The 26,077-nt window shown below is 54.6% G+C and overlaps 1 protein-coding gene across 3 annotated transcripts in view; it reads left to right on the forward strand.

Annotated features, from left to right (window-relative positions):
- Positions 1–6,644: 6,644 nt before the first annotated feature.
- Positions 6,645–26,077, forward strand: part of THBS2 (thrombospondin 2) — a 48,050-nt gene continuing 28,617 nt past the window's right edge. The window contains exons 1-6 of one of the 3 annotated variants that reach the window (XM_045294441.1): positions 6,645–6,776; positions 7,305–7,373; positions 11,140–11,199; positions 14,552–15,111; positions 16,919–17,003; positions 24,478–24,674. In XM_045294441.1, the coding sequence (XP_045150376.1) occupies positions 11,148–11,199; positions 14,552–15,111; positions 16,919–17,003; positions 24,478–24,674 (894 nt within the window). In that variant the 5' untranslated portion in view covers positions 6,645–6,776; positions 7,305–7,373; positions 11,140–11,147. The remainder of the gene's footprint in view (positions 6,777–7,304; positions 7,374–11,139; positions 11,200–14,551; positions 15,112–16,918; positions 17,004–24,477; positions 24,675–26,077) is intronic. The other 2 variants (XM_045294440.1, XM_045294442.1) reach the window with 2 other exon arrangements.

A 26,077-nucleotide genomic window follows, 5' to 3' on the forward strand; every position in this document is an offset into this window, starting at 1 on the left:
ATGTGACCTTGGGGACTGGCAGAACCGGGTCAGTGATGGACTCTATCCGCGAAGAGCAAGAAGGATAAGAAACGAGAAAGCCACGTGGCATGTCTGCGCCACCGCTGGCTACAGGCCAGGCCGCCCAGGAGGGGGGATGCTGACGACCAAAGCATCTATCTACTCCCCTTGCGTGGAACTTTCCAGTGGACCAGGCCTTCATAGCCCCCGATGCTGGGTCTTCCTAAGGCAGCGAAACATCACATACCTAGAGCCCTGGGCTTTTCTGATCATCTGATGCAAATCTGCAAGTCTTTCCACAGAAACAACCAATCAAACAAACAACAGACACACGTGCACGCACACACACGCACACGCACCCCTCCAGCGATTTGAGAGGTCTCAGCACTGATCGTTGTACAGCTCAGAGAAACGCCGCCGTGCCCACGGCGAGTCCTGCTGGGAGGGTTCCTCTGTGACCTTGGACGCTGCTTCTATTGGGCTTCCAACGGCAGGGGTGAAATCGCCCAGGGCCTCTGGGTGGGCTCGCAGTTTCAACCTCCCTTGACTAGCCGGGCAGTGGCCGTCCCACCACTGAGACTCGGTTTTAAGCGCCTCTAACGATGACGCCTGCTTGCCTTTGAGGCTTCCAGCTTCCCGATGTGGAGACGCGTGTCCCTCCTGGACTGGGGTGCCCCTTCCTGGGCCCTGGCTTCCTGGCTCCCAGGGAGGGGGTCCGAAGAACATTGCAGCCTCGTGGCTTTGTCCTCTTTGGGATTCCATTCGTAGCCTGGAAGTGGTTTGCCAAGTTCTCTCAAAACAATCTAACGAAAGGAGGGAAACATGAAGGGCAGGGTCTTTGTTATGAAGTCTTGCACAACCTGCCCTCTTAGTGACTCGCAGGGCCCTTGGGGCGGAGGGTGGGGGAGGCAAGGTGTCCCTGGCTCCGCTTGCTCTCACTGTTGGGAAGCCTGCTGAGCAAGAGACATCCTGTTGGGACCCTGGACCAGGACTTCCCCCAGCCGACAGCCACACGGGCACAGGAGGGCAGGGAGGGCCGGTCCAGCCGAGATCCAGCCCCCATCTGCCCCCACCTTGCTTCCAGGCTCCGAATCCTGCTCAATTACAAAAGTATTGTCAAATGTCAGTCACATGAATCGGTTTGTGGAAAGTCACTGCTATGTGTGTACTCTCTCAGGACACCACACGGTGACTCAGTCCCAGGATCATCCAGCTGGCCACACGCAGCCACCAAGGCGAGGCAGACCAGGGTGAGACCCTGTTGGAAAGCTCATGCTCCCCCGGCAGTGGGGCGGCCCGGAGGCCCGGCGGCAGGCATCAGGAGCCCCTGTGCCCATTGAACCCCGAGCCTCACCTCGCTCACCCCAGAGGGATCGCACCCCCAGCGGGGCTCTCAGAACATCATGCTTTGATTCCAGTGCTGCTGGCTGCCTTCCCGCCACTTCTGACTCACGCATGGCAGCCCCGCCGTGGCCACAAACACAGCCCAGTCCTGCGCCAACGAGCAGACGGCTGTGTTCGTGAGGAGGCTGCTGCTGGCTCCGGTTGTAAGCAGATGGCCGGCCTTTCTCCGCAGTCCATCCCATCCAGAAGCTCAGATGAAAGCGTCCTTTCGTCTTAGCAACATGCAGCTCCCTGGCAGACAGAGGGTGGCCGCCCTGGGGAGCAGTGGCCAGGAATCAAACCCAGGTCCCTGAGGCAAACTGCTGGGATCGGACACCGCACTTGCCAGTGATGGGCCACAGGAGGCTCCTCTAGTGCATGCACGTAGGTGATTTTGGTATCCTTAGATGCTGCCCACTTGGTTCCAACCCATAGCAGCTCCACCGACAGCCACCTGGCACCAGCCTCGCAATCATTGCTGGAGCCCACTGTCGTGGCCACTGTGCCATCCACCCTATTGAGGGTTTTCTTTTCTACTGATGCTTTTCCCTACGAAGTTTGATGTCCTCCAGGGACTGGTCCCTCCCAATCGCAGGTCCAAAGTAGGTGAGGCCACTTTGCCACCTTCCATTCGAGGGAGCACTCTGAGGGTGCTTCTTTCGAGATAGGTGCCTTTGTCCTCCCGGCTCCCGCCCAGCAGGGAGAGCAGCTCTGACTCGCAGGACCTGGCAGGAGCTCGCTAAGACCCCGGAGAACGGTCCTGTGGCAGCTACCTCATCTCCTGCTTACTTGCGAAGGGGTGGAGCCTAGTGTGTCAGTCAGGCCACAGCTTGACGATCTCATTTGGAGGTGGAAAGGAGATAAATAGCTCACTGGGGCTAGACACACACTCCCTCCCTGCTACACATTCCTGTTGACCAACCACATGGAGCTACACTGATGGAGCCAGAGCCCTGCAGCTGGAAGAGTCACGTGGAGACCTCTGCCAGCACTGAGATGCTTCCACTGCCACTGGATCCACTAGATTTTCCACCCACTGGACTGTGATCTTCCTGCATTCGGCGTCATTGCATGTGTTGCGTGAGTCTGAAGAGGACTTTATAGATTGGTATTGGACATATGGGCTAATTTCGGACTTTTGGACTCGATCTGGACTGGACTGGGATGTTTTCTTAATAAACAATTACCCTTTGATATGAAGTTCTCTCTTACACACATATGAGTGTCTCTGGATTTGTTTCTCTAGTCAACCCGGACTAATACAAGTCCCTACAGACAACGACAGGACCTTTAGATAAAGTGACCAGATTTAAAGTGGGACACCATTGACCAGGGGCCGGGGGAGGGTGTTCTTGATTAAAAATTTGGTCTATAGGGGCCAAATAGACTGTTCCCTAGCTTGTCATGCATTCTTTCCAAAAATCGGGACTTTTTAAAAATGCCGAAAATCAGGACTGTCCCGCCAAAAGTGGGACATCTGGTCACCTTAGTTTAGAACTTCCCTTGTCGGTTTCCAAGATTGTGACCCTTTAGGGAGTAGAAAGCTTCATCTGGCTGGAGAGGAGAGGCTGGTGGTTTCAAACTGCAGGCCTTTTGGTTAGCAGCCCAATGCCTAACTCACTGTGCCACCGTGCTAGTGCCACCGTGCTCTTTGTCCGGGCCATGCTTCAAGTTCAAGAATTCCTTGCTTTATCACCATTCCCTTTTCACATGCACATGGACCATTGAAAGTCCTGTGAGTTGGGTCAGGTGCCCCTTAGCCCTCAAGTGACATCTTTGCTTTTGAACTCCTTGTCCAGGTCTTTTGCCCGATGCAATACTTTGTTTAATGTTTTTAACTGTTGCATTCATGAGTATCAGTTGCAGATCCATGTAACACTGAATCTTTGACAGCTTCAATATTTTCTCTGTTGTTATGATCTTGCTTATTGGTTCTGTTGTGAAGACTTTTGTTTCCTTTAAGTGGAGGCATAATCCATACTGAACACCAGAGTCTCCCATTAAGCCCTCTTCCCAGTGCCATCTGTCCATCACAGGGGGTCATTGAGCCTTCCTCCTGCCCTGGTGGCAGGCTCTTCTTCACACAGTCCAGCTTCTTGGATGATTGGCTCCCTATACACAGTGCATCAATATGCTGAAAAGATACAACCCAACACACATGTTTCCAGGTCTTAAACCAAGCAATGGTTGTCTCCTTGTCTGTGGAAACGACTGCCTCCTGGTCCATGTAGAGGTTCAGTCTGAGCACAGTGACGTGCTCTGGAATTCCCATTCTTCCCAGAGGTATCCACCATCGGTCAGATCCACAGAGTGGATCTGATCAATGCCTCGGCACAGTCAATCACACAGAGGTAAGCCTCTTTCTGGCACCCTCTGCTCTCAGCCCAGACTCATGTGATGTCAGTCATGACATATCCGGTTCCACATCATGCACGGAGTCCAATCTGGATTCCAGCAGCTGCCTGGGAGCACAAAAACCCTCCAAGAAGCTGTGAGGCCAAGCTTAGTCCTGCCCTCCCTGATGGGCTGGGCCCCTGCAGGGTCAGTGCCGAGCACACCAGACACGCTTCGCACCCTTAGAAGCCACCCTGGTTGGTCAATGGCATTCTGCAGAGGCCCAGGGCCTCTGGGAGCAGGTCTCGCACAGATGACTTGGCACTCTGTGTATAATGACGTGCGCCTTCCTCACTGCATTGCCACCCACCAAGCCTTGGGTGAACGAGCCCACTTTCCCTGAGGACAGGCTGGCTCTCTGACCAAAGCCCGGCCCTCCCTGACCCAGCACGGAACCCGCCCCTGTGCTGTCTTCTCTGGCTCAGCCTTCCTTCTGGAGTTTCTTCAGATTCTTCCCAACTCTATGATCCAGTGTCCTGCTCTCTGCTCCGTCCATCCTGAGCCAGGGTCCTGCTCTCTGCTCCGTCCATCCTGGCATCGCCCTGGTCCGCCTAGGCCTCCGAAGCTCAGCTCCATGGGCTGTCTCCTGTCCTGGGACGGACCATTCAGTAGACCTACCTCCCACTTGCTAGCACAAGATCTTTTCCCCTAGGGATAGCACCTCGAGGTAAAGAAAACTCAAATTCCCACAAGTGGACCAAGAGACAACATCATGACATATGGGGAAAAGATCGAAGCTGTCAGCGATTTCATTTTACTCGGATCCAGTGCTCACAGGAGCAGCCGCCAGACATCAAGTTGCACATCACAGTGGACCAAGTGTGAGATGTCTTTAAAATGTTAAAGAACAAAGGCAGATACTTTGTGGACCAAGGTGCACCTGGCCCACACCAGGGCATTTTCAAACGCAGAGTCTCATGTGCTTTGGACAGGTGTCAGGAGAGAGCTTCCCCTGGAGAGGGACATCACCCTGGCAGAGTGGAGGCTCAGTGAGGAAGAAGGAGAGTCTTAATGGAATGGGTTAGCCCTGTGATTGCAACAGTGGCTCTCACATGACAATTGTGAGTGCGGTGTAGGACTGGGCAGTGTTTCATTCGGTTGGACAGAGCACAAGGGCAACCTCTCTCTTGAGATTGGCCTCCTCACTAAGCCTGGTGCCCTCAAGCACACAAGAACCTTGGCGGGGGAGGGGGGGTAGGAGATGAGGCAATGTTTTGTTGAGTGGCCCATCGAGTCACAGGACCCGGGCCGAGTTAACAGCCGCCACATGGCAGGCAAGACAAGAAACACTTCCTTCCCTAAAGGCCCAGTTGTGCTTGGCCACAAACAGCCCTACTCAGTAAACGTGGACCCACGGAAGTGGCCCATGAAGTCAAACTATCCCAGGTAGCATACCGCCTCAGGAGCAAGGACCACGCTGCCTGGCCAGAGTCCATGAGCAGAGTCAGGTGACCTGACCAGACCATCTGGTCCTCTTCCTTGGAGACGTCTTGAAGGAGACCCATCTCTGCATTCTTCTGTGGAGTTTGATACCACCATCAGTTAGTGACCACAATTAGGAGGCAGACTTCGTATTCCGGCGAGGATGCTGTCCCACCCAGCCTGCTGGCCATCAGAGTCAGTACTACCTCACCCGGGAGGGACACGCTCTCTCTCCTGCCCTCTGTGCAAGGTTTTCCTGCTGTCCAGCAGCTGGGGACAGGGAGTTGACCACAGAATACGTGCTTCTGGGGTGCTCGGGAGCAGTAGCACGTGGTCCTTCACGTGGTCCCTCTCTGCCTCTGTCTGTCCTCTCTGCCTCTCTCCCCTAATGTCTCTTTCTGTCTCCTTCCTTTTCTCTGACTCTCTTATCTCTCCTTTCAGTCTCTCTCCCCAGCCTCTCTCTCCATCTCTCCCCTGCTCTTTGTCTCTCTCCACCCACTCACGCATCCCTGCCAAGGACACGTCTCTGCAGTCTCTGGGGCCCCTCCTCCGCATCTCTGCCTGCTTTCTCTGCCTCTCTGCTCGCACACAGCCTGGGGCACTCTCTCAGGATCACAGTTGTCTCCGACTGAGAGCAATCCTGTGCCCTGCTGCACAGCGCCCCTGGAGCAGTCCAGCCCCTGGACCTGAAGCCTGTGCCCTGCTGGGTAAGGCTGTGTCCACTTGTCCACTGTCCTTGTCCAGCACCCAGGAGGGACCTCTCACTTGAGAGCTGGTGTGGGGGGTGGGGGTGGAGTAATTTCTGCTTCTCACCTTTATCCTGCCGAAGTCAGCATAACAGAGTGCCCCCCTCGCCAGAGCTATAACAATGAGACGTGACACCCCACAGGCTCAGCCAGGCACCCAGGGCTCCGGGGTCCGTGCTAAGTGGATGACCCATTTCCAGTGCAGCAGGGGGACACAGCCAGCTCACATCTGGAAGAAGCAAGAAGACTTCCAGACTGGCTGCAGTTTCTGCACATGATCACTGGAACCCTGTGTGTGTGTGGGGGGGGTTGGGGGGGCACTCTGTGGATACCCAGCCTATTCCTCCCTGAGCACACAGGTCCCTCTATGCCACACCAAGCCCCCTGGCCACCTCAGCCTGCTCTGAGCCCAGCTGTCACGGAAGCCCCAGGCTTGCATTCTTTCCTTGAGCACAAGGTTAGTTCCAGACCAGCCTGCGAGCTTTATTTATAGCCCCTTATTTCCTGAGGGGGACCAGGGAGGCCGAGGGAGACGTCCCGCCCCTGTGTCCCGCCCCACTGGCCCCTCTGACTGAGAGGGAGGGCGGGCCGGCCAGCAGAGGGCTGGACTTGGCCTCTTGCTGCAGGTACTGGAGCAAATGGTGGGCTGAGGGCCGGCCTGATGTCAGTCCTCAGAAGGCTGAATCCAGCGGGTCCCCACACCCGGGGTGCATATAAGAGAGCAGTAGCCGAGTTGTGGAGCCAGCCCTGTGCACCCTGGGGCCCCTGAGTGCCTGCCACCATCGCTGTCTCTCGGGCTTGCTTCTTGACACGCCAGCCACAAAGCACCAGGTAGGCTGGCTCGGGGGCTCCTGTAGCAAACCAGGGCACTCTCTTGTGGTTTCCAAATGCCTGTGTGGGTCCTAGAGGAAACAGGGCTACTTACAGCAGAGATGGGCAACCTGAGGAGGGCCATGTCTCTACATGCCTGAGGCCACCTCCAGGCAGGGTGCTTGTTCATCCAGGGACTGGATCGGAGCACAGTAGTGGACTTGACACTCAGAGCTCCCAGCTGCCTGGGGCTGGTCCTCCGGGCTCTGAGCCTGTGGGGACTCACCCGAGCAGACCCCTCCGAGGGGCAGGGTCCCAGAGAGTCCCGGTGTCACTCTCAGCTGGGGCCAGTGCAGGGGTGCGTGGAGCAGCCTGGGCAGCCATGTAAGGGTTCTGGGGGCAGCTTGCATACCGCTCGGTAGCAGATCTGGGCCGGGCGGGAGGTGCCTGCCAACTAGCGGGAGTTGACGCACGCCTACCCACCCGCCTGCAGGGACTGCTTAAAGCCGTGTGCATCATCTGAAAGGTGACTGTTTACACGGCCAGCAGGGTTCCTCAGATGCCACACCGGTTAGACCCTGGCTGCTTCCTGAACAGTTGACCGTCCCCAGCAGGAAGGTGAGCCGCTGTCTCTCGGATGGACCTGCAGCCTCCGAGGCGCCCGCGAGGCTGGCAACGGGTCAGAGCTCACTCCCTGGCAGAGGGGTTGGCTCTGGGGCGGGAACATTCTTGGACAGATGGCTCTGTGCCTCTGGTGACCGTGCGTGTCACCCCGTGTGGGCACTCTCCTACTTGTACCCGCTCGCCCATGCCCACTGCCTGGGTACCACAGCCCCTCCTGGCCGCCCCCCTCCCGACCCCCTAGCTTGGAGGTTCTCCATGCCTCTTGGCCAAGTCCCTCTTGCTCGTGGCGGAGGAAAAGCTCTTTGCAGCTTTGTGAGGGTCTGGAGGAGAAAGGCTGGGCTGACCCCCCCTTGCCTTCTGTCCTTGCTGCCAGCCGATGATCAGCAGGGGCCGGCAGAGCCTGGGGAGCCCCGAGGGAGCCACCATAGCTGCGGGACAGCGCTGTCTGTGCCTTGGTCACTGCTGTTGTTATGACAATCCCGAGAGCCGTGACTCACTTGGCAAGCGCTGCCCGCTGACACTGGCAGCACATGAGCTTGAGAGGGACCATGGCAGGCGGCTTGGCCTGGCCAGTGAGGACTCACTTTCCTGCTGGCCCCGCGCTGAGACTCGCCTTCTGGGGGGGCGGCTCCGGGGAGGGGATTTTTATCAGGGGGAAATAAAAATTGACCAGACAACCAGAAGGCAGAAGGTTAGGGGGACACCCCTCCCTGCCCCCCTGCTGCCCATTGTCCCTTTAAAACCACCCTGCGGTGCTCTGCTGAGCCAGGGGCTCTTGCGGGTGCAGGAGTTTACCTGGCTCACTGCGTCCCCCTACGAAGCCACATGGATAGTCGTTCTTCCTGCCGCTGTGGTCAGGTGCCGTCCAGTCGGCTCTGACGCACGAGAGAAGGGACCACTGCCGATCCTCAGCGTCGGGCTGTTTTGAGCCCATGTTGCAGCCACCATGTCATGCCCTCTCATGGGATCCTTCCTATTGCTCACTGGCCCTCCATCTTAACTAGCACAGTGTCCTTCTGCAGGGCCAGGTTCCTCCCGGGAACACATCCATCCTCACCTCTAAGGAGCGGGCTGGCTGCCCTTCTCCCAGGACAGCCTTTGTTGTCCCTCTGCCAGAGCACGGCATTTCATGACACCAACCGCACCGTACCTCGTGGTCGGCTCGGAGGCCGTGAGTCTGGTTTTTGACCGTGTCAGAAGGTTGTGGTAGAATGACTGCTTCGGAGGTGTGCAGGCATGCATGGCTTTTCCACAGAGACTGGCAGGCCGGGCTGCACTACCCGGCGAGTTAAACATTGAAGTCAGGGCACTTCAAGTTGATGGCCTCTCACCCCAGCCACCGGCGGGGCTCTTCTTTGACATTTTCCCCTGGCGGGGAGGAGACTGAGGCACAGGGGCATAGAGGGCTTGCCCGGCACAGCGCAGCTTCCTCCTCCTGCTACCTGCCGTGGGAGAGTGCACGTACATGCCCGATCTGGGAGTGCAGGAGGGCTTTGCTCGAGCCCAATCAGCCCCTCCGACCCAGAGCGACCCTACAGGACAGAGCAGAGCTGTTTCCCAGGGTGTCTGAGACTGTCCCTCTGCACGGGAGCAGACAGGGGGTTAGGAGCACTGATCTTGAGTTTGCCAGCCCAGCACTGAACCCCACGTGCCGCCAGCACCTCCTACGGACCCAGATTTCTTCACGTCTCCTCAGACATCCAACTGACTGCCCCCACGTCCAGCCCAGCCCACTGCTGTGTGCAATTCTCCAGGAGGAGCTCATCGCACAAACTGACAGCCTCATCCTTCGGTGGGGATGCTGCGGAGGTTGAAACGCCGACCTTGCGGGCCACGCCTGGCACTTAACCCACGGTGCCACCAGGGAGGCTTGTTGGCATCTAGCACTGTGTCGATCACAGCTGGAGACCTGAGAGGCTCCCGGGGGTCACACAGGGATCCCTCTTGCCTGTTTGGAGTATTCTATGTTCCTGAGGGCTGGCTTTCCAAAGTCCCGAATAGACTGAGAGATGGTTTTCTTTCATGTGGAAGAGCCAGTGAGCTTCACTAGTCTAAACGTGGACTAGCACTGAGCCAGGAACACAGGTTCCTGGAAGGGTCTAGGGGTTGAGTCCGTGCCTCCCGGGCCGGCCAGAGGCCTGAGTTGGGCAGGGTTGAGGCTGCAGCCTGGCTCCGGCCCAGCCTCCTGCCTTGTGTGCTGGCCTGAGGCCCGAGGGCCGGGGCCCCAGGCCAGCTCACAGTCCCCAGGAATGGAAAACAGGCCTGGAAGAGAAACAGCAAAATTGGGGCAAAAGCATCGCCAAATGAAACATGATTTTCGTAAAGATGCCACACCAAATTAAGTTACTGCTTAGTTTCAAATGCAGGCAGTCTTTATTTCATTTAATTAAGTTACACATAGCCTCTTTCTTGGATTTTCACCAGTATCCATGCCTGAGTGTATGTGTATGCATATGCAGATGTGTATATGCATATGCAGATGCGCGTGTCTGTGTATGCATATGCAGATATGTGTCTGTGTATGTTTATGCAGTCGTGTGTGCTTGTGTATGCATATGCAGATGTGTTTATGTCTGTGTTGCATATGCAGATGTTTGTGGCTGTGTATGCACATGCATATGTAAGGAACCCTGGTGGTGCAGTGGGAGAAGCACTGGTCTGCTAACCTAAAGTCAGTGGTTCAAACCCACCAGCCACTGCTCAGGAGAAAGACGAGGCTGTCTGCTCTTATAAAGATGCTAAGGCTCAGAAGCCCTGTAGAAACTTGCGGTGAGTCAGATCAGCCTGATGGCGGTGGGCTCTGGCTGCGTGTGTGTGCAGGAGGCTGGGGTAGAGCCAGGGCCGTGCCTGCCCACACATGCTGGAAGGGGCTCTGACAAGTTCATAGACAAATCATATGAAAAAAATGGAATTTCCCCTTGTATTTTTGAAGCCCCCTTATGTACGTGTATGCGTGCAAATACTTCCACCCCAAGCAAACCCAATGCTATGAAACCAACCCTGACTGGTAGCAATCCTCCCTGGGCTTATAAGACTACCCATCTGTAGGGGAGCAGCTAGCTTCGGCCTTCTTCAAGTGGAAGGATTGGTGAATTGGACCGCTGACCCGGGGGCTAGTCATCCAATGCCTAGTCCACATTCAAGCGTCCTCCTCGTACTGCTGATGGGCAGCATGGCTCTGGGTGAATTCTTAGCTTTGCCAAGCCTCTACCTTCTCCTCTACACAATGGACTCACACTGTGCACCCCGTGTGTCCTTAGGAGGCCTGGGTGGGGCTGATCCTTGGCTGTGATGAGCAGTGTCTGTCAGCAGGGATTATCCAATGACTAATTCCTGCCGCTAGAAGATTTTGAAAAGCAAATTTCTTATCCACATTCTGGCTTCCCACACCCCCTTCACTGCAGCTTCTTTAGGTAAGGATTCTACAACTAGAGCGGATAGATCACCTTCCCTGCACGAGGCCCCTCCGCCTTGCCTGACACCTGTCTGTGTGTGTGGGCAGTTTGGGTGTGCTGTCACCCTGAGCGGTTTCAGCAGAGCTTCTAGCCTAAGTGCACGAGGTGGAAAGGCCTGGTGATCCCCGTCTGAGCACCTGCAGTGCAACACGGTGGGACACCACAGTCGACCCACAGCCAATGGCGCAGGTCTGGCAGCATCACTCCCTCGAGCGGGGTCTTGGGGAGTCGCGCTGGCCACAGGCGGCACGTGGTCAGGGGGGCAGAGTGGTGTGTTTAGCACTGACCAGGGTGGTTTCTCCTAGGACGCAGGATGCTCCGGCGGCTGGCCCTGCTGGTTCTGTGGGTGTCCCGAGTCTTTCAAGGTGAGTGTGCCCGGCCTTCTCCTCAAAGACCAGAGTGGACAGAGCAGATGCACCTGCCAGCTAGCCTCCCCCTAAACCCAAGACACACTTCCTTTTGAGGATGCGGCGCGAGAAACAACTGAGAATGCTGTGAACGGACAGCTCCTCTCTCGATCCCATGTCCGCAGCACCTGCAATATTTAGTATTGCCGAGCTTTGCTCCTTTCCACTGGCGCCTCACCAAGGAGGCCTCGTGGTGTGCTCGGTGAGACAATGCCCTGCTGAACCACAAAGTCGGTGGTTCGAACCCACCGCTGCTGTGCTGGGGAGAGATGAGGCTGTCAGCTCCTGTAACAATTTAAAGCTATGAGTTTGGAGTTGATTCAATAGCTCTGAGTTTCGGGGTTTTGAATTCTTCTAATGAAAGACATACCATAAATGGTTTCCCATAAGTTGATTTCCTTACGCATTATTTTTAATGGCTAGATGCCATCCCCAGCTATGTCCAGACCACCCCTCCTACATTGCTCCTTTTGCTTTCCCATGCGGCATGTGCTGTGAATACATCTTCAGACATTTGTGATCATGTCCTCAGGACATTTTCCAGCAGAACCGCCAAGCCAAGTGCCTTAATTACTTCCAAGGATCTGGGCATGCTGGCTGCCGCACAGAGCTCAGAAAGCTGCACGCCGGCTTCTCCCAGCCACACTGTGCACTAGATGTTCCAACTTGTTGGCTGCCAGGTGGAACGTTAAGCTTTGTTTAAACATCTTGTCAAGTAACTGCTTTTGAATTTTTTTTAATTTTAGGGTTTTGTTGAGTTCTGTTAACCCTCCTGGCAGCAGCTTGGATGGGGACATAAACCCGTTCATTTCTTGAAGATTCTCTTACACAGGCTTCGAGAGGGGAAGGTCTGTCCAGAGGTAGCAGCTCTTACCACTGTGAATCAGGTGGGAGGGCTCTCCCGGCTGGCTCCCCTGGATCTGTCTGGATCTGTCCGTCAGGTGAATGGAAAAAGTGCGGAGGAGGAGAGAGCGAGGGGGAGTGGGAGAGAGAGAGCGCGCATGCTTCGACAAGTCCACTGATGGTCTAGAGGCAGAGCTAGCTCACCAGGCAGAAGCTCCTGTTCGACTGACTGACAGTGTGCTTTGCTATCTTGTGGACAACAGTTAGGTCACCACACTAGATTACATCATGAAACAATGAACAGCGACCAGAGCAGTGTCTGGACAACTGGTGGAGAGCCTTAGCCAGTCCAGCTGACACGTAAAATTGCCCACATGCCTCGCCACGGAGAACTGAGTCCAGGGGTTGCTGCCACTGCCATCCACAGCATGGCCCCCAACAAGCTGACCGGTCTTCAGGGGACCTCCCTGATGTAATGCAGCTGCTTTCTGTACATTCATCAGTCCCTGAGTTAAATACTACGGATTTCTTTCTGTAACTCCCCCTGAGCAATAGCCGCATGGGAAGGGTGGGTGCACGGTGGCTGGGAGGAAACGCAGCGAGGGAGTAGGCAGAGGAGTTCAGAGTCCGGCACTGTGAGGAGACCATGATAGGACAGCGGGTATTCTATGGACACATGTTCACACCCCTGAGATGGAGTATACCCACCTACCACCGACCCACTTACCCACTCACCTACCCACCCATCTACTCACCTACCTGTCTACCTACCTACCCACCCCCACACGACCTCCCCCCAACCTACTCACCTACCCACCCACCTACCTACTTACCTAACAACTTACCCACCTGCTCACTTACTTACCCACCTACTGACTTAATCACTTATCTACCAGCTATCTGCTTACCCAGTTACATGCCTGCCTACCACCTACTTACGCACCTACCCATCCACCTACTTACCTACCTACATACACTTATCCACCTACTTACTGACCTACCTGTCTACCTAACTACCCACTCCCACATCTGCCTCCCACCAACCTACTTATCTGCCCATCCACTAACCTATTCACCTGCTCACCTACCTACCTACTGACTTAATCACTTATCTACCAGCTACCTATCTATCTAGTTACCTACCACCTACTCACCTATCTACATACTTACCTTTCTATCTACCTATCCACCTAACTACCTACTACCTACCTGCCTAGCTCCATGCCTGCCTATCTACCCATCTATCCACTTATTCACCTACCAATTTATATACCTACACCTATGCACCCACTTACCTATCTATCTACCTACCTACCACCTACCTACCTACATGCTTGCCCATCTATCATCTACCTACCTACTGCCTACCTACCTACCCACCACCTAGCTACCTACTTAGCCACCCACCCACTAACCTACTTACCACTTAACTATGTAGCATCTACCCACACACCCTCTCAGTCACCCACCTACCTATCACTTACTACTATCTCCCACCCACCCACCTAGCCACATGCCCACTTGCTGTGGCACTCACTCTGACCCACGACGACACCACGTTAGGAGAAGACAAGAGGGACCAACATTGTCCTCACGACGGGGTCCTTTTGGAAGCAGATGGCCAGTCCTCCCCACCAGGCACCCCAGGGTGTGTTTGAACCACCAAGCTTTGGGTGGCTATTGGAGAGTGACCTGTTTGTGCAGCCCAGGAAGCCAAAACAGAGGACTGGCTTGCTTTTGCACCATAGTTTTGGCATCCTTGTAAGAAGAGAGGTGGAGATGTAACATACAGACTGAGTGTGCACATCTGTTGTGCATGGGGCTGCTCTCTGAGTGTAAAGACAGGGTGAGTGTGTGCATCTGTTGTGCATGGAACTGAGCTTAGTGTTAAATACAGACTGAGTGTGCACATCTGTTGTGTACAGGGCTGTGTTCCGAGTGTAAGTATAGACTGAGTGTTCACATCTGTTGTGCACGGGGCTGTGCTCCGAGTGTAAGTATAGACTGAGTGTGCACATCCACTGTGCACAGGGCTGTGCTCCGAGTGTAAACACAGGGTGAGTGTGCACATCTGTTGTGCACGGGGCTGTGCTCCGAGTGCAAACACAGGGTGAGTGCGCACATCTGTTGTGCACGGGGCTGTGCTCCGAGTGTAAACACAGGGTGAGTGCGCACATCTGTTGTGCACGGGGCTGTGCTCCGAGTGTAAACACAGGGTGAGTGTGCACATCTGCTGTGCACGGGGCTGTGCTCTGAGTGTAAACACAGGGTAAGTGTGCACATCTGCTGTGCACGGGGCTTTGCTCCGAGTGTAAACACAGGGTGAGTGTGCACATCTGCTGTGCACGGGGCTGTGCTCCGAGTGTAAACACAGGGTGAGTGTGCACATCTGCTGTGCACGGGGCTGTGCTCTGAGTGTAGAGAGCTGACCGTGCTTTAACCTCTTTGTCGTCGTCCTCTCTGGCAGCTGCCACCTGGGATGAGGATGACACTTCCTTCGACCTTTTCCGCATCAGCAACATAAACCGCAAAACCATTGGTGCCAAGCAGTTCCGGGGCCCGGACCCCAACCTGCCGGCCTACCGCTTTGTGCGATTCGACTACCTCCCGCCAGTGAACGCGGCCCACCTCAGCATGGTGGCCGAGCTGATGCGGCAGCGGGAAGGCTTCTTCCTGGTGGCCAGCCTGAAGCAGGACCGGAAGTCCCGGGGCACACTGCTGGCCCTGGAGGGCCCGGGCACCACGCAGCGGCAGTTCGAGATTGTCTCCAATGGCCTGGCCGACTCCCTGGACCTCACGTACTGGACCGATGGGGCACAGCACATGATCTCCCTGGAGGACGTGGGGCTGGCCGACTCACAGTGGAAGAACATCACGGTGCAGGTGACCGGCGAGACCTACAGCCTGTACGTGGGCTGCGACCTGACGGACAGCTTCCCTCTGGATGAGCCGTTCTACGAGCAGCTCCAGATGGAAGGCAGCAGGATGTTCGTGGCCAAAGGGTCCTCGCGGGACAGCCACTTCAGGGTGCGCAGGGCGAGCGGGCTGCGGGGCGGCATCGTGGAGTGGGGTCCAGTGTGTCCTGAGGACCCGGGTTCCCTTGTTTATTCACGCTCACAGGCACACACAGGTACCACGCGCCACACACACTTCTCAACCACCCACCCACGTGCACACCACACACGTACCATGCAACACACACCACACACAATGACCCTCACACACCATGCCCATTCATATACTTGCCTGTGTGTGCCCTGCACAGGTACCACCCATTTACTCACACACATGCATGTGCACACATATCCCATGGACACGTGCAACACACCACACACACCACTCATGCACTCACACACATGCACATGCATGCCATAGACCTGTATCATGCCCACACACTTGTTTCTCCATACACACACGTGTGTGTGCCATACACACGTGCCGCCCATCACACCCACCACACCCACCACACACTCAAGCCTGACACACACAGCAAGTGCATCCTCACACCAGTGATCTGCTCCCACACATGCATGCATGCTGACACATAGGTAGCGTGCATGACATACACCACACACACTACATATACACACCATTACACATGCATTCATTCACATGCATGCATGTGCATGCTCATACACATGACACACTACACCCTGTGCATAATTTTTCATTCACACCCACACACTCCCATATATGTACGAACACCACACACAGCCACATTCTCACATACACTGAGACCCCCTTGCAGCTGCTCCAGCCACGCACGCAGCTGTCTCTAGGCCAGGGAGCAAAATCGCAAGTTGTCCGCGGGGCAGCCCTTGTCTGCTGAGATGGTCAGGGATGTCTGTCCAGGCCTGGTGGGATGGTCTGGGAGGGAGCCCCATTCAAATGTTTCTGTTAATCCTAGCGTCATTTTATTGTAGCTGGAACCCTGGTAGCACCCTGGATTAAGCAGTGGGCAGTTCGCTGGCCTCTGTGGGAAACAGACAGGATTCTCTGCTCCCCTAAATACCTGAGTCTGGGAACCCATGGGCAGTTCTGCTCTGTCCTGCAAGCTCTCTGAGCTGGCGTGGACTTGACAGTGGGGAGGGAGGGCGAGAAACAGTTCCTAAACCCCAGCTTTCTCACTGAAAAGATAGGAAGGCAAACTGTCCATTCCTAAGAAGAGGACCGTTTCTTTCTGTTTGGGGTGTATGTTCATTGTGGTAAAACTGTGTTTAGGGAGAGGATCTTTCCAGCAGCACTGAGTTAGGCCCTGCAGTGGGTGGTCATCTTCTCTTACAGTGGGTGCATCTGGACTCCGTCATGTCAGCAAAGGTCCTGGAAAAGCGTGGGTGGCCTGTCCCTGGGAGTGCACCTGGCTCACTGCGATGCTGGCTCCCACAGTAGCCCATGCCTGACCACTCACCCTGGGGAGGCTCTGGGAGACCTGCTGACTGTGCTCCCACATCCAGGGGATGCTTCTGAGACCGCTAGCCAAACGCAAGGGCCCTGTGGTCACCAGTGTCCCGGGCTAGGACAGAACCTCGTGCAATGTGCGCAGAAGCACACCCAGAACAGGGACCTGGCATGTCCCGCCAAGCTGGGGGCTCACCATCATTCCCCCAGCTTCTTCCTCTGAACTCCCACGTTCTGGTCATGCCAAAAAAGGCAGCTTCTGAACCAGCAGGCTGGGGGTCATCAGTGCAAGGGGTTTCAAACCTGCTGCGCGCCCCTCAGGAGGGACGGCGGCCGCGGCTCGCAGACTGCGCCCTGTGTTTCTCCGCAGTTACGCAGCTTGGCTTCGCGAGTCCCAGCCTGAGCTGTGTCTCTCTCCCTTTGTGGACTGTTACAGGGTTTGCTTCAAAACGTGTACCTAGTCTTTGAGAATTCCGTAGAAGACGTCCTGAGCAAGAAAGGTTGTCAGCAGAACCAGGAAGGTAGGTGTGTTTTGGACACTGTAAACCTTTCCCTGTCTCGAACTGACATCCTATTTGTGTGTGTGTGTGTGTGTGTGTGTGTGTACACGCACACGCACAAACAGTTGTTGTCCTTGAATGATACGTTACGTGAAGGATTGCTTTGGCATAGATTTTAACCTTCTTGCTGTTTTCCTTATACACCCCTGCAATCCACTGGCTGTAAACTGATTTGAAACGATGCAGCTCTTGGAAGTCATGGGTGTTTGAAGACGCTCAAGTTTGTCAGGCTCGATTCTGGACACATTCCTGTTCTGTCCGCTGTTTGATGAGTCGAATCCCAGTGCAGTCGGAGGCAGCAGCCATGGCCCTTCCAGCCGTAATGTTCCCGCCGTCTCCTGATCTTTCCCGTAGGAATGCGGTGAAGCCCTTTAATATATCACACGATCTTCAGGATCGCTTTATGAAAAGGGAATTCCTTGCTTTACAAACAAAGACAAAGAGACCAAGAGGCTACACTGCCTGCCAAGTGGAGCTACTGGTAAGCAGGCAAGCCGGGAGGCTGGCCCAGGCCTGACCAGCAGAATCCGAGACAAAAGCTCTCCTCTCCCCGTTGCCAGCCTCCGCTCACGGAAGCTCTGTCCACAACTGGACCAGCACCACCAGGTCCTGCTTGCACTCTGATCTTCAGTGTCACCAGGTCCCAGTCTCTCTGTGATCCTTGCTGTCACCTTGCCTGGGATCCTCAGTGTCACGGTCCCGCCTGCTCTGTGATCCCCGGTGCCACCAGGTCCCGCATGCTGTGATCCTCACGGCCTCAAATCCTTTGTTACCCGGGGCTCATCCTCCACAGTGGCCAGCAACCCTCACTGCCCTTGAGTCACTGCCGACTCAAGAGGAGCCTGTAGATCATTAGGGGCAGCCGGCCCATCCTTCTCCTGAAGAGCAGCTCCTGCTTGCTGTGAGCCCACCCGGTGACCCCCGCCCCCACCAGGGCCCCTTCAGTGGGCAGTGGCCTATGATTCTTGGGGGTTCTCGCGTGGAGGACTGGCGGGGTCCTGGAACCCTGGAGACACAGCTTTCTTGCATGCTCGCAGCAACACGCAGGCCGCGGCATGGGGCAGATGGTAGAGGGTAAATGGCTTCATTGTGTGAGGCTCTCCAGCAAGGTCACTTTGTGGTTCCCACCGTGGGCTATGGCACACACAAAGGTGTCACCCAGGGTCTACCTGAGGAGGGCAGAGCTGCAGGATTGACGGTTGGTGGGGTCAGTGCAGCGGGACAGCTCGAGGGTCTGGCTGCTCACTTCCAGGTGAGACCCCACCGTTGGCACCGCCTCCCGAGAGGCTGAGCAGACCACTGCTTGCTCAGTGTGGCTGGCCACCAGAGGCCTGGGGTGAAATGCCCTGGTCTGTTGTTTAGCATAGGCACAAGGTCGCACTGAGTCCCTGGGCTGGACTCTGTTGTGGTGAAAGGCCCTGAGGGCCCCTCATCCCACGCTCCCTGTCCTGTCCGACCCTGAGCTGGAGTAAAGGGAAGGAGACATTATACCCCCCACACAGGGGACCAGAGGCTGCCCAGGCCCCCACCCCATGACACTCAACTCAACCCCAACCCCAACCCTAACCACAACCTGCACTTCCCCCGCCATGACATGGCCCCACCTCGCTTTACGTCTTAGGGTCCACCTGGTGTGCCCGATCCTTAACGAGCACCCTGCTCCTCCCCAGTGAGTGGGGCTGGGAGTGGGGTGGGGTGGCTAGACATCTGTTTATATAAATGTCAGATATTTACACAAAGACAACTGGGAAGACAGACCTGCAGGGATGCCCCAACCCCCAGAGACCCACCCGGTCATTTCAAGCAGGTTTAGTTGCCCTGAGACCCTGGGGTGAAAACAATGAGCACTCTCAGCTGTGCCTTAGAAGGCGGCCCAAAAGGCCTTGGAAGAATCATGGCTGTCTGCCGCACAGCCAGGAGGAGCCCTTCATTCCGCAGTGCTGCTCAGACCCTTGGGGGGGTGTCAAGCTGTGTTGGCTGGATTATAGCTGGCTTGGGGCTAGAGTGGAGCCAAGTCATTCACAGCAATGGAGTCAGTGGCCATGGAGATAATGTCTCTCTCTCTCCACACACGGAAACACACACACACAAATGGTCACAAACACAGACACACACACAGGAACACACAGAGACATTTACACATGGACATGGACACACACACATAAATACACACAGGGACACACACACATACATGGACACACACATAGGGATACACAGAGACACATACACACGGACATGGACACATACACAGGGACATATGTACACACAGACACACGGACACGGATACACACATAGGCACATATATGGATACACACACAGGGATGGCCACACACACAAAATTAATTTGCTATGGCAAATATAATTGGTTTTATGGAAATGGTTTTGTGTGCTTGCTCTCAACATACTTTCTAATCAATAGCATATTCTGACAATAGGCACTTTGTAGACGCACAGCTCCTAGTCAGTAGTTCTTGGAACGAGTCTAGAAGCATTTCACAATTAAAGGAGGTGTTAGTGCTAAGCAGGCATGCATAGATGTGTACATCCCGGGTCTCCGGACGCACCACCAGTGCACGCTAACCCGAGACAAAGGCTTGCTCACCTCCTCAGCCTTGCGTCTGTCTCCGGCTCAAAGCACCTGGGCCTGTCGCTGTTTCCATGTTTACGGCCTTTGTGAACAAAAGTCTGTTTCTGTTTCTCAAGGGTTACATGGGATTGACATAAAACCACCTTATAGAAACACCTGCTCCGACTGGCAATGGCACGGCCCTTCATACTCTGTTCACACGGGAACAGGGTGCCCCCCCAAACCAAACTCGCTACCCCAAGTCCATCCTGATGCAGGTGACGCTGAAGGACAAAAGAGCTGCCCCTCGTGGTTTCTGAGGTTCAACACCTTTCCTGGAGGAGCAGACAGCCCCATCTTTCTCCCGCAGATCTGTGTTCAGCAGCACAAGGACGGACGCACTGCACCACCTACACTGCTAGAGAAGGCGTCCCTACTCCACGACTGAGGGTCCCGGCAGAGGCACTGCAGAGCTCAGTCATGTGGGGGAGTTTCATCGCTCTGCCAGTCGAATTCATGGCCGAGCAAGGAGGCAGGCAGATACACAGTCTTTATTTGTGGACTTGCTTCCCCATAATTCCTAAAGGAAAAGGGAAGTAAGGAGTCTGGCTACGTTGGTGATTTGGGGACTCGCTGAGAATGGAATGAATTCAGAATCCACTGAAGATGACCTCTATGTGTACCCACCCGGATGGACATGTCATTTACATGCTCTTCTTTTTACGATTCTGCGTGAGCAGGCTGTGGCTAGGTGACACCGAGTCGGCTCTGAGTCACAGCAAGCCCACGGACAGCAGAGCAGAACACTGCCTGGTCCAGCACCCCCCACAGCCACTCCTAGGTCGGAGCTCATGGTTGTCCATCACTTCGTCCAAGGTCTTTCTCTTTTCTGCTGGCCTTCCGCTGTAACAAGCACGCTGTCTTCTCTCAGGAGGAGCCTCTTGCAGGTGTAGTAGGTTAGAAGTCGGGCTGCTTACCAAAAGGTCAGCCGTTCAAGACCACCGGCGTCTCCGAGGGAGAAAGATGTAACCTCTTTACCGGAGATCCCCAGCCTTGGAAGCCCGCCAGCGCAGGCCTGCCCCACGGGGTCCCTGTGGGTCAGAGTAGGCTCCGTGGCAGTGCACCTGGGTTCTTGATTTGGGTCTCTCCTGATCACTGGCCCCAGTACTTGAACTGACAGCTCACAATCCTTGGCTCGAACGAGCATTCTACTTGTAGTTCTTTCAATACAGATTTGTTTGTTCTTGTGGTAGTCCACGGTCCTTTTAATATATTTTTTCAACACCATAATTGAAATGCACCCATTGGGTTCTGGACTACACTATTAAGAAGGATTCCTTTTCTAACAATTGGTCTTTCCTGGTCACCTGCTCAAAACCAGTGTGCTGAAATCTCATTAACCTAATTTCAGGTGCATTCTTTTTGTATTGCTTCTAAGATTGACTTTGTTCCCTATTCTGGCAACACCCAGCAGGATCCCCCAGGGGAAACGGTTTCAGCGAGACTTCCAGGCTGGAGCTGACCAAGAAGAAGGACTAGGCTGTCCACTTCTGAGGGATTAGCCACTAGAAACCTCAGGCTCGGCACCAGAGCACTATCCGACGCAGTGGTGGGGGCCGAGGCCTCCAGGCTGGAAGGCACCGAAAATGTGGCTGGGAAGAACTGATTTCCATTGAGTAAAGGGTTGAAGGTCTTCATTTGTTGATTGACAACCATCAATCATTGGCATATGGAATGTACCAAGTAGGAATCTAGGCAAGTTGGACACATCAAACATAAGATGGTATTGACGGGACTGATATATGAAGGTTGATATTCTAGGCATTAATTAGCTGAAGTGGAACTGGTCTTGCCATTTTGAATGCGATGGCCCTACGGTTTCCTATATGGGGAATGACAGCGTCAAGAGGGATGACATCCCACCCATCCTCAGAAAGGACATGCTCAGCTCTGTGTTGAGGTACAGTGCTGTCTGTGATAGAATAAGATCTCTGCACCTTCAGGCAAAGCAAACAGCAAGCACACGTGCTGCCATCCAATCAGTGCCCCCGTAGCAGCCCTACAGCACGGGGCAGACCTGCCCCAGGGGAGTTTCTGGACTGGAACTCTTCACGGGAGCAGAGAGCCAGGTCTTTCTTCTGAGGAGCAGCTGGAGGTTCTGAACTGATGGCCTTGTGGGTCGCAGCCCAACATGTAACCAGGATGCCACAGGGCCGATACAACTCTTATTAAAATTCATGTGCAAACCACCAAAGCAGGTGCGAAGGAACTGAAGAATTCTGCCAACATCCTTAATTTAAAATTGACCAAACATGTGATCAAGATTCATTGATTAATTATTGAGTATTGGAATTCTAAAGTTGGAAATTAAGAGGGAGGAACAGTTGTTGGGAAATATGACCTTGGCAGTAGAAATTAAACTGGAGATCATATAATAGAATTTGGCAACACCAGTGGCTTCTCCTTTACAAATACCTTTCTTCCCCATCAACATAAAAGGCAACTACAAGCATGGACCTCAGCAGAAGGAATATGCAAGAGTGTAATTGGCTGCATCGACTGGAGGAGACAATGGAGAAGCTCAACACCAGCAGCTAAAACTAGGCAATGAGCTGACTGCGGAACAGATCATCCATCACTCATATGTAAGTTCATTCTGAAGCTAAAGAAAACTGAAACAAGGCACGAGAGCCAAACTGTGACTTTGAGTCTATCCCCGCATACCTTGGAGAACACCTGGAGACCAGTTGGGCACAGGGAGCATGAAGGACGGAAGACCTGCTGAGCTGTGGAGGGCACAAGAACACCGTGCATGAAGGACGCCCAGAGTCATTAAAAAGACAAGAAAGAAGTCTGAGATCAAAATGGACGTCAGGAGAGAAGCTGACCCTTACTGTGGTGCACAGAGCAGCTAACGCAACTGGAAGCAAAGCTGGCCGGAAAGAGCTGAGCAGAAAACTCAGAAGACGCCAAAAAGTATGATAAGGAACTGGGTGAAGAGCAGGAGCTATAAAGCCAAAAAGGGAAAACATTTCATCTCCAGATGAAAGAACTGAAGACGAAATCCAATCCCCCAGTTGTAATATTGGAGGACTCTAAGAGCACAATATGGCACGATACAAGATGCATCAGAAGGCGCGGAAGCAGTACAGAGTTACTGTACCAAAAAGAACTGGTTGGCATTCAGCCACTTCAAGAGACAGCATCAAATCAAGACCGATGATACTGAAGGGAGACGTCCACGGTGCCCGGAGGCATTAATCCAAAGCAAGGCTCCAGAAATGGATGGAATACCAATGGAAATGTTGTAACAAGCCAACAGCGAAGCACTGGAAGCACCTTCCCATCTGGGTCAAGGAATTTTGAGGACAGCTACCTGACCAAGTTCCCGGAAGAGACCCATCTCCATGCACATTCCAAAGAAAGGTGACCCGGATGTTACATGCAAGTACAATATTGCAGATGATGGTTCAGAAATGGTTGCGGCAGTACATCAAGAGGGAGCTGCCCAAAGTTCTCACTGGACTTAGGAGGGGCTGTGGCACGAGGGATCTCCCTGGGGACCTCAGAGGGATCTTTGTTGAGAGCAGAGAAGGCCGGAAAGATGTTTACATGTGTTCTATAGACTGTGAAAACCATTTGACTGTGTGGCTCAGAAGACTCTGGATAACAATGAGAAGAAGGTGAGTTCCAAAATACTTCGTTGTGCTCCTGTGGAGCAGGCACATAGACTGAGAGGCAGCCTTTCAAGCCAAATAAGAGACTACCGCCTGGTCTAGCATCAGGAAAGATGTGTATCAGAGAGCTTATTGTTCATTCCCGAGCATGTGAGCAGCTCATCTGAGAAGGTGGGATAATAGAAATAGCTGGGGACGTCAGGATTGGAGGAAGAGTAATCGGCACCCTGAGATACATGCACGACACCCCCTCACTTGCTGAACATGAGCAGGACCTGAAGAACGTTCTGAAGGTCAAGGACCGCAGCCTTCAGTGTGGATGGCAAATCCGTGTAAAGGACGCCCAAACGCTCACTCCTGGACCAAGAGACAGCATTGTGGCCAATGCAGTAAAACAAAGGAAGCCCCCAGGGATTGCCTCTTGCTTGGATCCTCAGGGCTCCGCCGAATAAAACTTCCTCACCATGCTGACAAGCGGAAACATCACTGAGGACTGAGGTGCGCCTCACCCAGCCACAGTATTTTCAGTCTCCTCCTATGCCTGGGAACGTTGGGCAACGAACAAGGAAGACCTCAGGATTGAAATCTTTGGACTGTGGTCTTGGGAAGACTCTCTGGCGTGCCGTGGGCTGCCAGAAGCACAGACAGCTCAGTCTTGGGAGTACAGCCGGAATGCTCCTTCAGTGGAAGGATGTCTAGGTTAGTTCTCGTGTGCGTAAGATGTGATCCGGAGGGCCCCGTCCTTGTGGAAGGCCATCCGTCTTGGGAAATTAGACAAAACAAACCTGGCACCGGAGCGGTGACAGTGGGCGGGGTACTGCTCTGTTTCCACGTGCTCATGACATGCTGATTTGGAAGTGGACGGTCCTCTTTGAAAGCCTGGTCACTACTGGAAAGGCCTGGTGTACCTGCTCCTGTGGTTGTCTTAGGTGGGTTCTGGTGCATGGCAGCCCCGTGCAGGACTGTAGAGCTGAATGGCGGTACTTTCCAAAGCTCGACACCAGGTCTGAGTCCCAAGGAGCCTCTGGTGTGTTTGAACCATCAACCTTCCCACTAGGGGTGTAGCGCTTGATCCTTTGAACCACCTGGGGACTCCCACTTAGCAGCCTGCCACCCCAGACCTACTATAGGCACCACCTCCCACCTAGGGAGCTCGACCTCTCTCTCACCCCCTCATGTGCTTCTCCCACAGCAGAGGCCAACACCATCAGTGAGCACACAGAGACCCTGCACCTGAACCCACACGTCACCTCAGGGTACGGGGGCCAGCAGCTGGAGAAGAAGCCGCAGGTGTGCGAGCACTCCTGTGAGGAGCTGGGCCACATGATCAATGAGCTCTCGGGGCTGCACGTGGTCGTGGACCAGCTGCACAAGAACCTCAAGCAAGTGGTAGGTGCCTGGGAGGGTGGGTGGGAGGGCGGGTGTGAAAAGGAGACCCACCGGAGGTAGGTGCTCAGGAGGGGACAGCTGACGAGCCCAGCACCTTCAGCAAAAGCAAACAAGAAGCAGAAATCCACACCCGGGAATCAACTCTCAGCAACCCATCGGACAGCGTAGCCCCGCTCCATAGGGTTTGGAGATTGTCAATCTTGGGGGGGCACCTCCTCTTTCTCCCATGGAGCAGCTGATGGGTGTTTTGGGGGTGCTTCTGAGACTCAACCCTTCTGGGAACAGCCTGCCTCCTCTCCCCCACCCCACCAGGTGGTTCGGGTTAATGACAGTTTGGCTAGCAGCACAGTCCTTAATCTGCTGCCCCTGCCCGCATGGTAAATGGCTGTGGCGGTGGTCCGAGCTGAGGTCCTCTGGCTGTCCTGTGGCCACGAGGGAGGCCAGGTCAGACAGGCGTCCTCACACCGGCCTCCTTACCCTCTGCTGACACCGACCCTCCCTCCCTGCTTGCGGCAATTCAGTGCCAAGACGTTGACGACGGGAGAGGCAGCCCTGGGTCCACAGCACCACTGCTCTTTAGCGGCAGCCACGCCCATGCCTCCCTTGTCCTTGGCCTCTCAGCCACATGGGCCGGTGGACCCTGCCGCCGTGCGCCCAGAAGCCAGCCCATCTGCTGCTCATTCGGCCTCACCACTCCATAGTCCCGTGGCCTCGGCGCTGTTCCTCCGGGTGTCCGCATGGCAGTCCCTGGTGCACTGGCCTGGAGCCTCTGCCCTGTACACCGGGGCGGGGCGTGCTCTTCAGACCCTCCTGGGGTTCTCTCTGGGTCGGGGGAGGGGGACTCTTACCCACTGAGGAATGGCTTTGATGGAGTTGTGGTTTGTCTTCCTGCTGACCATCTGCCTAAGACGGTGGTTCTCCACCTGTGGGTCAGGACCCCTTTGGGGGTTGAACGACTCTTTCACAGGGGTCACCTAAGACTATTGAAAAACACAAGTATTTCACAATATATAATTATATATTGTTTTGCGATTAATCACTATGCTTTAATTATGCTTAATCATGTTCAATTTATAACAAAGAAAATACATCCTCCATATCAGATATGTACACGATGATTCATAACAGTAGAAAAATGACAGTTATGAAGTAGCAACAAAAACAATTTTATGGTTGGGGGTCACCATCACATGAGGAACTCTATTCAAGGGTCACAGCATTAGGAAGGTGGAGAACCACTGCTCTAGGAGAAACGGAGGAGGGTGACTGAAGCTCCGCCCTCTGCTATCGTCTCACCGGTGCCCCCAAGGACACAAAGGCTGCAGCTTGGCCTACACCTTCTACTAAGCTCAGGACTTAACCCCACCTTAGGTCCCCTCTGCCCCCCCCCCTGAGCAGCAGCC

The sequence above is a fragment of the Echinops telfairi genome, unplaced genomic scaffold (assembly GCF_000313985.2).
Source record: "Echinops telfairi isolate 266 unplaced genomic scaffold, ASM31398v2 ScPeMD7_3533;HRSCAF=4204_0, whole genome shotgun sequence".
NCBI lineage: Eukaryota > Metazoa > Chordata > Mammalia > Afrosoricida > Tenrecidae > Echinops > Echinops telfairi.